Here is a 12,618-nt window from a genome sequence, read left to right as displayed (position 1 = left end):
TGGAGCTTCTCTCTCTCTTCAACAACTCTTGGAGTTCTCTTCTCCTCTTTGTTAAAATGCAAGCAAAGTGATGAGCTATGGTGGATCAAATGCAAGAGTCAACATCATTAACAAAGTGATTAGATGATGATTAAGACAAGATTAGTGAGCAATTAACTGATATCTTAATGTAGGCATGGATACTCAAAAACTAGAAAATTCTCATTAGGCCAATGCCTCTATTTATAGAGTTTATATCCACAAGATGCCAAGCATCTAATCCCACCGATCTCCCCTTGATTCACTCCACCTCTTTTGCTTGATTCTCTCCACCTCTTCACTTTTTCCAAAATATCTCCACACATCCTAAATCTTCAACATCATTAATAAAATGATTAGACGATGATTAAGACAAGATTAGTGAGCAATTAACTGACAACTTTATGCAGGCATGGATACTCAAAAACCAGTAAATTCTCATTAGGCCAATGCCTCAATTTTTAGAGTTTACATCCACAAGATGCCAAGCATCTAATCCCACTAATCTCTCCTTGATTCACTCCACCTCTTTTACTTTGATCTCTCTACCTCTTCACTTTTCCCAGAATATCTCCACACATCCTAAATCTTCTCATGCTACCCTTTATTCTCTCTCCCAGTAGATTCCACTCACCTTTTCACTCTGCTACTCACTCATTTACAAACTCTTTTTTACAGCCTCTTGCTAAGGGCTTATACCCGCACACACCCATTCACTTGTATATTTCAACACTCTTGCTAACCAATTGATTGGTTGGGGGCTTCTCTACTAGAGAAAGAATCAAGCCAATCCTAGAGGTAAGAATGGATTTTTATGATTTTTAGTTAATTTCCTCAAATAACTTCTCTTCTCAACCCCTCTCAAGCTTGAGAAGTTTTCTAGATGGTTGTTTTAATTCAAATCAAGCTTTCCCTAAGAATCTTAATGTTTAATTAAGAGAAAATTAATCATTATGCTTATTTAGAATACTTTCTTATGTATATCTCTCTCTCAAAAAAATAGTCATCTCTATGGCTAATTCTTTAGCAAAAGAATGCTTCTCATTGATAAGTTAGTAGTTAAAAACTACTTTAATTGATTCTAAATGAGAAATAGATTATCCTATCAAATTACGAAAAGAGGAATAATGGAATTAGCTTAATCTAGTGGGATAATTATAATTAAGTTTATGATTATGGTTAAAATTATGATTTAAATTCATAGTTTAGATTTAAGCTTAAAAGTAGATCTTCTATCATATTTTCATTACAAGGTTTTATTATTTTAGGAAAATTAAAAATTAGCCCTAAGGTGTTCAGCCTGTTCACTTTTTAAATTGGACAACACTTTACACACATAGTCATGGCACAATGGCATTTACCTTATTACAAGTTCCAACATTAGTAACAGCACTATATTTTTAGTTCTAAAATATGCTTTGATGATGTTGATTATTTGTAACATTCATCGAACATGAAAATCATTGTTTTGTAACAAAATAATTGAGCAAGAAAAATTTAAAAACTATTTTGTTGTCTTTTAATAATCTCGTCTTGTCTTAACCACTTGAAATACGTACCAAAGAAAACTTAACTTTTTCTTGCCTATATATTGTAGCAATGATGTTGGTTTATTAAATTTTGGATACTATTTTGAAATCTAGTCCTGTAGATAGAGAGAATCATAACACCAAAGAGATAAGGATTTAGATCCCTTATGCCTAAGTTGTATCAGTTCTTTTGCTTGCTTCTAATATAACTTTCTTCCTATGAGTCAGATGCCTAGGGGGCCATATTTTCTTGCATGAACAATGGGTTGTTTTTTATACTTCCATATATACTTTATTGGAGTTTTCTTGTTTGTGGATGGTCGGGATGGTTCATCTTCTCTCTCATAAAATTTAGAATTTTGAGTTGTAATGGTTATTAACTTGTTACTAAAACATTGCATTTACAATAATCGTTTTTTATGGGTTCTTGATAGTGAAGTATTTTTAAGCGACCAAAAGATAAATGCAAGAATTTTCTTAGGAGGCTCTATTGAGGACCTCCTAGGCCCCCTAATGGTTTCTATTAGGTTTGTGCCTAAGGATTGATTGGCACACGGTCTTCCTCAAACCCATCAACCAAGAACCTCAAACCCATCAACCAAGAACAGTGTTAAGAAATATCAGTTTCAACAATATAGGATAGAATTAACGACTCGCCTACTGAATCATCTCGGGCTCTGGCGCTATTATCTGCATAGTTTATTCCGTTATTTAACATGTCGATAGCTTCTAGGCTCATTGATTTAACAATAATGTGAACGACGACACCCAAAAAACCATAGTTATCATCGCTTTCCATATCGTTAGTTTTTCAAACGGCACGGATGATTCAGTAGGACAGCTGCTGCGCCTTCAGTCGATCTTTAATTTGTGCATGCGAGACACTTTCTGTTCTTCTAAGGACAAAACTTTAATTAGTGCTGTCCATAAGCTAGCCCTGAGGTCCTCTCATGATATCACATGAATTGATGGTGCTCCACACTGTGTTGGCAGAGGATAGCTTAATTAATAGTCAGGGTTGAGGTTTGAATCATTGTTAGTTAATTAAGCTAGACCCAATAGTAGCTGGTTTGGCTATTAGTTAGCGAAAATGGGGCGCACGCTCATGGTGTTAATCATGCTAGAGCTAGTAGGGATAATCATGTGCCGATCAGAACTTTACATAGTGGTAATGGAAGATGAGCCTGTTGTGACCAAATTCGCCGCCGCTGATGGGGGAGACAGAAAGATGGTGGAGAAGTTCCGGTAAAATCGACTATGCACGAGCTTGATAATCTTGCAGTTTAAATGCAGCAGGGTAGCTTAATTAGGGTTAGAGTAGGTTAATTGAGATGGATGGAAGAGTTTTCAAATCCTGTTTAGATATACAGAAATAGGTTATAATTCATTTTCTTTGTTTTTTACGATATATTGCAGTGGGCTGGAAGCGCAACGTTATGTGGAGTACTTGACGGAGAAACACGACTCACTGCTTGCACGAACTAATTCGGAGACGACCGGGAGCTCTATTGAGAAGCTATACTCCTACACGCATGTCCTAAACGGCTTCGCTGTGAAGCTCGCCTCTGAACAGGTGTGGAAGCAATAGCATATCATCGCTTGAATGGCAGATCGATATTTTTTTTTAATTGATTTTTTTTTAAAAGTTTCGATTTCCTCTCATAGGACTTAGTCATGAATTTTCGAAGCTCCTCCATGAGTTTTGTCAAGTTTTAGTTATAATAAGCTTAAAGTTTGAAAACAAATGTTAGGTTTCAAAATTTACAAATTACCCTCTTGAATCCATGGTGAAAAGGATTGATGTGAAAGCCTTTCATGGGATGCCCCAACTGGCATCCGACTCACAGGGCTACCATTCCCCTTGGGTCTTGTGTTGCTCTTGTTGGATTTTGCACCTTCATCTAGGACATTGTCAATGTTTAGATTGCTGAACGTCAAGCTCTGATACCAATGTCACATACATAGAAGCTTTGTGTCATCCTTCAGCCCTAAACACCTTTCATAGGAACACATAGATGCAAAACGCAAAGAAGAGATGAAGAGTGAGAGAGATAGCCCTATTTTCAATATATTCATATAGTACAAAAGGGTGCATGTTCCTGGTAGCCATAGGCATGCCCTAAAAAGGTAGTCTTGGACTCCAAAAGTCCTAATCTATGATCCAATCCCAAAAGGAATGAGATGAATCAAACAATTCTTTGTTGAGCCTTTATATAGGTCTAGGGACTCCAATTCATGCTAGGGCCAACTACTCTCGACCCAGCATCTATGGACATAAGATCCATAGATGCTACAGAATGAGCCTAGTGTGGTCTTTGCACCTGGTCGACCAAGTCTTGATCCAAAAGAACCCTTCCTGGTGTCTTTCAATGCCTTGCTCGTGCCTTAAATCTTCTATTCTTCTATTTATTTGCTACCTTCTTGAGGTCAGCCGCCCTAGGATAAGCATGTCCATGTGCAGGCACATGACATTCTACTATCTACATGATGACATAAGCCCAAAAGACGAAATAGATGATTTCTACAAATGAAGCCTAAAGCTTATATAGGCCTGAATATGCTGGTCTTAAAAACTATCGGTCTGTTTATACGTCCATAACTTTATAAATTAAGCATTAAAGTTTCACACATGTGACCTTGATATTGTTCATGCCAATAGTGCCCATGATGTTGGAGACCATCATAAGACCATATCCTAGCCTTGCTAATGTCCTAAATGTTGTCTAACCCAAGGAATATGCTGAATATTATGAGATTTATACCATGGCAACACAGTCATGCATGTGACATCACAGGGCAAATACTTTGTCATCCTTCCGTCCTCCCTCGACTCCTAACTTTGACTTACTACTCTGACTGAACACCATCCACTTCTAGACTTCACCTTCAAGTCTTGATGAAGAAATGTGTATCTCTTCCATTGTTGTCCCCATTTATGGTCTCCCTTCAAGTCTTGATCCAAAGGGACCCTTCTTGGTGTCTTCTAGTGCCCCACTCATGACCTAATTATTCTATGTATCTGCTATCTTTCAAAGATTAGCCCTAGGATAAACATGTCCATGTGCATGCACATGACATCTTGATGCTATTCTACTACCTACATGATGACCTAAGCCCAAAAGAGGGAATAGATGATTTCTAAAAATGAAGCCTAAAGGCTTGAATATGCTTGGTCGGCTAGATGTAGGGGCTATCAGCATGTTTACATGTCCATGACCTGATAAATTGAGCATCAAATGTTCACACGTGTGACCTTGGTATTATTCATGTTGCGGACAATGCCCATGATGTTGCCGATTGCTCATCATACCATATCCTAGCCTTGTTAATGCCCTAAATGTTGTCTAAACTAAGGAATATGTTGAATATGCTATAAGACCATGTCTTAGCCTTGTTAATTCTGTAAATGTTATCTAAACCAAGGAATATGCTGAATATCCTAAGATTTATGCCATGGAAGGAGCACATGTGTGCATATGACATTCCTCCTGGTAAACTTAATGACGGGACAGATACTCTGTCATCCTTTTGTCCTCCGTGGACTTTTGACTTTGACTTACTACTCTAACCAAATACTATCCACTTATAAACTCCAGTTTAAGTCTTGATGAAAGAACTGAGCAACTCTTCCACAATTGTCCCCATGCTTGCTATCCCTTTCCCTTAACACAACAAGTAGCGAGTCACCTATATTAGGAATTGATCATGGCTATTTGCTAGGCTGAGAGAGCTAATTGATATACTAGTTTTGAGTATATACTCCCAGAGAATGTTTTCCTCTAGAATCACCTATTTCTAGCCTGCTGCATCTACTACCTTGGTTGCATTCTCTTGATGGATTTGTACACGTTTTTAGGACAATGTGCTTAGTGATGGTGGCTAAGCCTAATGATCTGACACCAATGCTCCATTCATGGAAGCCTTCTTCTTTCATCCCTAAACACCTCTCATAGGAACACATAGATGCAAAATGCAAAGAAGAGATGTAGAAAAGAGAAAGAGATAGCTGTATTTTTTGTATATTCATATAGTATAAAAAGGGTACATGTTCTTGGTAGCCATAGGCATGTTAAAAAAGTAGTCTTGCACTTTAAAAGTCATATTCTATTATCCAATCCCAAAAGGAATGACATGAATCAAACAATTCTCGGATGAGAGTTTATGTAGGCCTTGAGACACTAATATATGATGGCTGATTGTTGTTGATGTCAGTTAGCATCTATGGAAATAAAATTCATAAATTCTACCAGCCAACCAACAGTGCTCCTCACACCTAGGTGACGAAGTCTTATCCAAAAGGAACCTTCCTAGTGTCTTCTAGTGTCCTAATAATGCCCTAAATCTTATGTTTATCTGTTGCCTTTCAAAGATTAGACTTGGGAGGATGAGCACATCCATGTGCATGCACATGGCATCTGCTTATGCTCAACTCAAGGATGAGATTCCTAGTTTTGACCTTGCATGACTATCATCATCCCCTGTCTCCACTTGACATCTACTTTTGCTAAACTTGATGATGATGACCATGGATGATTGGTATTATCCCTTGTCTCCTATAGCTACATCCTTCCCTTATTGGGAACTTTTTCATCACTAAAAACCTTGCCCTATCTCCAATTCCACTCCAAATCAGATGAGATTTGTGCATCTATTCCACTTTATCCCCTTAGAGCCTTCATGCCTTGTCCTTGAACACTTTCTTTGGTATTCTTTTCCTGAGTATTAAGTGTGGCATCCTCACTCCACCCCTTACATGCCTTTTTTGGTATGATCCAAGTGGCATCTGACTCACAAGGCTACCATTCCCCTGGGGTCTCGTGGAACACCACCAACCAACCACTTGGGAACTTCTTCCATGTCTTGTGTTTGTTGGATTGTTTGCCTTCGTCTAGGACACCATAAGTGTTTAGCATTACTGAACCTAAAGCTCTGATACCAATGTTACATACACACAAGCTCTGTGTCTTCTTTCATCCCTAAACACCATTCATAGCAACACATAGATGCAAATTGCAAATAAGAGATGGAGAGAAGAGAGAGATATAACTGTATTCTCAGTTTATTCATATAGCACAAAAAGGGTACATGTTCTTCGTAGCCATAAGCATGCTATGAAAAGGTAGTCTTGGGCTTAAAAAGTTCTAATCTATGATCCAATCCAAAAAAGAATAAGATGAATCAAACAATTCTTGGTTCAGCCTTTCTATAGGCCTAGGGACACCAATATATTTTGATCGCCTACTACTATCGGTCTAGCATCTATCCCTAGCCACAGTAGTCCTCACACCTGGCCAACCAAGTCTTGCTTTAAAGGGATCCTTCTTGGTGTCTTTCAGTGCCCTACTCATTCCCTAGATCTTCTATTTATCTGTTAGCTTTCAGAGATTAGCCCTATGATAAGCATGCCCATGTTCATGAACATGACATCCTGATGCACTTCTACTACATACATGATGACCTAAGACCAAAAGAGGGAATAGATCATTTCTACAATTGAAGCCTAAAGCTTATATAGGCTTGAATATGCTGGTCGGGTAGATGTAGGGGCTATCAACCTTTTTATATGTCCATGACCTGATAAATTCAACATTAAATGTTCACATTTGGGACCTTAATACTGTTCATGCTGCCATAGTGACTGCATGATGCTACTGAATGCTCACGTAAGACCATATCATAGTCTCGCTAATACGCTAAATGTTATCTAAACCAAGGAATATGCTGAGATTTATGCCATGGCAGTATGGGCATGCATGTGACATCCCCTCCTACTAAACTTGATGACGGGGCAAGTACTCTATCCTCCTTTCATCCTCCCTGGAATACTCACTTTGACTTACTACTCTAATTGAACACCGTCCACTTTAAAACTCCACTTTAAGTCTTGATGAAGAACCGAGCATCTCTTCCATTGTTGTCCCTATTCCTATTATCCCTTTCCCTTAATGTAGCCGATGGTGGGTCACCTATGCTGGAACTTGTCATGCCTGTTTGCTAGGCTTTTGGAACTGATATGAGAGAAAAATAATGTACTAGTTTTGAGTACATACTCCCAGAGAATGCTTTCCTCCAACATTGCCTTGCAAACCACTCCATCTGCTACCTTGGTTGCATTTTGTTGATGCATTTGTATATCTTCTTCGGGCAATGTGCTTAGTGCTGGCTGAGCCTAATGCTCTAATACCAATGTTACATGCACAAAATCCTTCTTTGTTTAGCCCTAAACACCTTTCATATGAACACATAGATACAAAATGCAAAGAAGAGATGGAGAGAAGATAGAGAGATAGTTGTATTTTTAGTATATTCATATAGTACAAAAAGGGTAAATGTTCTTGGTAGCCATAGGAATGCCTTGAAAAGGTAGTCTTGGACTCTAAAAGTCCTAATTGTAAAACGCAAAGAAGATATGCAGAGAAGAGAGAGAGATAGCTGTACTGTTAGTATATTCATAGAGTACAAAAAGGCTACATGTTCTGGTAGCAATATGCATGCATGCCTTGAAAAGGTAGTCTTGGAATTTAAAAGTCCTACTCTATGATCTAGATGCATCAAATAATTATTAGCTAAGTCCATATATAGGCTTTGGGACACCAATATAGTTGAAAGGAATGGATGGGCATCATGGAAAGAAAAACAAGATAAGGTTACATGGAGAGAGGGAGAGCCAAGTAGCAAAAAATTATGAACTGCTTAAGCTAAAATAAGACTTACAAAGTGCCTTTCTCCTCTCACACAAGATGAGAGAGAGCTTCTAGGCTAGGGTTTGATACACACAAACCTTATCTCAACATGAGATGGTTTGCTACACACACACACACACACACCTTATCTCAACATGGGCATACAACAATTTCAACACCCCCCCCCTTAATTCTAATGATGGGACATGGCCACATGGGACATGGGAAGGCCTTGGACATACTCATACACCAAAAACAAGGGGAAAAGCCTTTAGAACATAGGCTTGTGCAAGAATTGGCTTGTGAGTTACAATGTGTGCTTATTACAAAACTCCTTTATCATAGGATTCCCTCATTAGGAATAGAGGTATTGGATACAAAGTTCTCTGCCTCTTGTTTAGAAGCACCTTGAAGTAGTGTTCCCTTTCTCTCCACACTTTCTACATTTAAGCTTATGGGGATACCTTTTGAAACATTGATCGGCTATATGCCCTTTTTGTTACAATAAGAGAATTTAAGGTTATGCTTCATGACAAGAGCCTCATTTTATATAGTAGGAGAATTCAATGTAGATCCTCCATTCTTCACACGTAGTCATTAATATTCTTCAAGGAGAGCCTCCTCTATGCATTCGAAGGTAGGGCTGGGAAGGTGCTTTATGGTGGTGATGGGAGAACTCATCGAGCATTTCCTTAAGAAGAACCGCCATGGTATCCTCCTTTTCGATTCTTGCATCAATGCTTGCAAGTTGTCCCATTATCCTCTTCATGTTACTTATGAAGCCTCAAAGGGACTCTCCACACTTCATTTTAAGGCCAAAAAAATTCACCTTGAGAGAGATACGGGAGTGCTTGCCCTATGCTCCATACAACTTGCCATCTCATCCCATATTTCCTTAGTGGTCTTCGTGTCGGCCACATGATGGATGGGATTTTTGTCCATATTTAGAGCTATAATGGACTAAGTTCATTCATCATCTTCCACAACTTTGAATCATTAAAATCCACCACGTTCGTGCCTTTCACCAAAGGGCCACAAACCCTTTCCCATGAGAGTATACCACACTTGGACTTGCCAAGTGTGAAACCCTTGTCCATTTTGAACTTGTCAATGACATATGTGTCTTTTGACATGATGATGATGGGGAGGTAGGAGAGGTCTTACTACTTTCCTTATAGAATAGCAAGAGCACTGTCTAGATTCTTTACAAACTAGATGCCTCAATACGAAAGAAGAAAAGCAAGCTTAATGATTGTAAACACTATAAAGAAATTGCATATGAACACACTCTATTTGGGGATATGTTACACCATTTGAAAAAATGAGGCTAATGGTTGACCCTTAGATGGTGGTGGAGCTCGGGAGGGTCACTATATGTAAATCCTCTATATCACGTGCGTTCAAGGCCTATTTATACGAGTGACCCCCCCCGAGTGGTGGAGGTGGCATGTAGCATGCAAAGGCGTGTGTCCTTAGCTAGGCGGAGGATAGCCTTACAATCATCACGAGAGCTGTGTTGGAGAGAGGAGGCGACAGTTGGGAGGTGGAGATGATGACATTGACGAGAAAGGGCAGTGTGGATAAAGCAAGGAGACATCAATATGCTACACAAAAGTGGACGATCCTGCAATTGAAGTTTAAGGCTTGTTTAATACTTCTAACAAGTATTATAAGCCTTATATTAAGGCTTTAGCTACCTACTTCCACGTGGAGAACGAGTGCTGGAACCCAGTGTGATGCGTGGTGTGCAATAAAACTTTGCCCTGAATGCCCTGGCAAGTGTACAGGCTGAGTGGTTTTGTTGTCAGCTGGTTTATGCACATTTTTTTTGGGAGAAACTACTGGAGATCTGGAAGTTTATTGCAACATATGGTGAGCGGGTGCTTACTAAATCCATGGCACCGAGACTGAATGGCAACTCATGATTGGTAAGATAATATTGCTGATGACGAGGCTGTGGGCAGAGCTCTCACATTTCTTTAGAAAAAGTTATGGGCTGGGTGTGATAACCCGAAGTACAAGGAAAAGAAGAGAGGAGTAGCATGGCTAACCATCATTTTAATGTTCAAAAAAAATTAATTAAAATGTAATACAAGTGGCCAATAAAACCAATGGCCACTTGGAAGCTTTTTTGAGCCGCCACCTCGACGTCTAGAAGGGAGGAGAGAACGTGAGGATGGCCGCTTCGGAGAAAAGGGTCGCCAAGTAAGAGACGAGAGGACCTTGTAAAAAAGTCGGGAGAGGGAAGACAAAAGGAGGATGTGCGGTGGAGTTGCTGCAGAGGCCAACGTTGGTGAGGCTACCGTGTGTACGCACTGGAGTGATCGAAAAGTGGCGATTGCTGAGGAGCTGCAGATATCTTGTGGTAGCTCTGTAGGTGTGGCCGCCTTGCTGTTTGTTGAGGGGCTCTTTGGGCACAGCTGAAAGACAAGTGGTGAAGCGCAGTGTGGAGAGTAAAGACGTGAAGGATGCCTGGTAGAGCAGAGGCTGGCGACGGCTGGACAAAGAGCTGCATAGAGGGTGGCTTTGGTGCGTGGAGTGCAGCTGCTATGTAGCGACGGGGGTCTTCTCAGGTGAGAGCGCATGTCAAGGGTGTGGCAGGCAAAGACAGCCGATGGTGAGTACCCGCCTTACAGAGGCGCTGTGGTTCCAGAGGAAGTTGAGGCCTCGTTGATGAGGGTGATTACCTAGTCATGGTAAAAGAGCTCTGGTGAGCTGCAGATAGAAACAAAGGGTGAGTATAGTCGCCGTGTACAGAGGGAGGAGTGAAAGCAGGTTATTGCCACCTTGGGTCCAAGAGGGGGTCGCCCCTGGTGATTCAGCGAAGAACCGAAGGTGAGGAGCCGCCTTGTACATGAGGAGTGGGCTAGTGATAGCATAGGAGAGGCAGTGATTGGCGAGAGTGGAAGGAATATTGTGAAAGGTGGTGAGGCTGGTTTGGTTGCAGAAGTGGGCAACAGCTGAAGACTGGTTGCCTTGTGAAAAAGGCGGATCGAGTGATCGGGTGAAGGCAGAGAAGCTGCCAAAGGGTTGACAGTCGCAAGGAAAGCTGCTTGGGGTGCTACCTCAGAGGTGACTAGTGTTGGTGCAGCTTTCTACTGGGAGAGGGCTATTTTGTTCGAGGCCTCTTTTGTGAGACCAAGATAAGCTTGGGCAGTGTGTGTGTGAGTTGTTTGCTGTGAGTGTGTGATAAAAGGAGAGTGTGAGGAAGAGTGGGTTGAAGTTTGTCAATTAATAAAATCTATGGTGATGGATCACCCCTTGTAAATGGACAAACAGGGTTTGTGTTGATGATATGTGAGTGGCTTAGCCTTGCTGACAGATAAAAGGCTTTTATAATGAGATATGTGTGCTGTTAAAACTGCCTTTCTTTGGGTATCTCTGGGTGGTAGAGAGAGAGAGAGAGATTTTTTCTTTCCAGCTAGAGAAGCTGGTGATGCCCTTTGTGCTTGTGAGTGTTTTGAAGGTGGTGAGTCGGTGAGCTATAGTGGCCTTCTTGTGTTCCTGAGCTGCCTCACATCTTTCTTGTGCCCCCACTGAGGAGTTGCTCAGGCATTGTTTTCAGTTTATCAGGGTGTGTGTCCTAGGAGTTGAGAGTTTTAGGTAAGGAGTTTTCTTGGATCTGAGGTGAAGTTTGGGGGTTAAAATGATATCTTATCCAGAGTTTTATGGTAGTCCTAATGAGGATGTGGCAGACTTCTTGGAAAGAATGGAGGTTGCATGCATAAGCAACCATATTAATGAGTCGGTACAGGTGTTGCGACTACTACTTGAAAGGGGATGCAAGGACGTGGTACAGGACTTATGAGGAGTCATTGAGGGTTGCTGTTCCACATCTTGATAAAGAAGGTAGAAGACCACGACAAGGTTTGGCATGAGGTGCAAGCTCTGACACAAGGTGAGTTTGAATCATTAGATGATTATATGAAGAAATTTTCTTTGCTATGGGAGACTCTATGCAGGGCTTTAGGGGAAGACCGGGTACCCCCTGACATGATGAAGAAAAACAAGTTTGTAGCCGGGCTTAAGAGGAGTATTCGCTGGGAAGTGGAATTGAAGAAGCCCAGGTCTTATGAGGATGCGGTAGAAATTGCTAAATCAAAAGACTGGAAGCTGCAGCGGATGAATCAGCTGGGGATGATTCTAGTTGTAGCACAGCCTGAGATTCGTAGAGTGGAGGCTACACCCATGAATGCAGTGATAGAGAGGATGAAGCCCACTGAAGCCCAAGCTATGCAGATGGTACCACAAGCTAGTCAAGGAGTACATATGGTTCCTGCAGGTTCTGATGAGGGATTGCGACATGATATGAAACAGATGGTTGATCTTATGAAGAATTTGAGCTTAAATTTAATGGGAAGTACAGGTGGTGGACGTGGTAGAGGCCG

General features: G+C 40.7%; 1 protein-coding gene across 1 annotated transcript in view; it reads left to right on the top strand.

The window, feature by feature from the left end:
• Positions 1-2,385: 2,385 nt before the first annotated feature.
• LOC147633202 (subtilisin-like protease SBT2.5) overlaps positions 2,386-12,618 on the top strand; it is a 56,080-nt gene continuing 45,847 nt past the window's right edge. Inside the window, exons 1-2 of the mRNA XM_086806232.1 lie at positions 2,386-2,792; positions 2,964-3,120. Of these exons, the coding sequence (XP_086662358.1) occupies positions 2,638-2,792; positions 2,964-3,120 (312 nt within the window). The 5' untranslated portion in view covers positions 2,386-2,637. The remainder of the gene's footprint in view (positions 2,793-2,963; positions 3,121-12,618) is intronic.

This window comes from Cibotium barometz, chromosome 12 (genome assembly GCF_041138505.1).
Source record: "Cibotium barometz isolate CiBa-2024 chromosome 12, ASM4113850v1, whole genome shotgun sequence".
Taxonomy (NCBI): Eukaryota; Viridiplantae; Streptophyta; class Polypodiopsida; order Cyatheales; family Cibotiaceae; genus Cibotium; species Cibotium barometz.
Note: the sequence above shows the minus strand (reverse complement) of the source record. Positions and strands in the feature narration are given on the sequence as shown.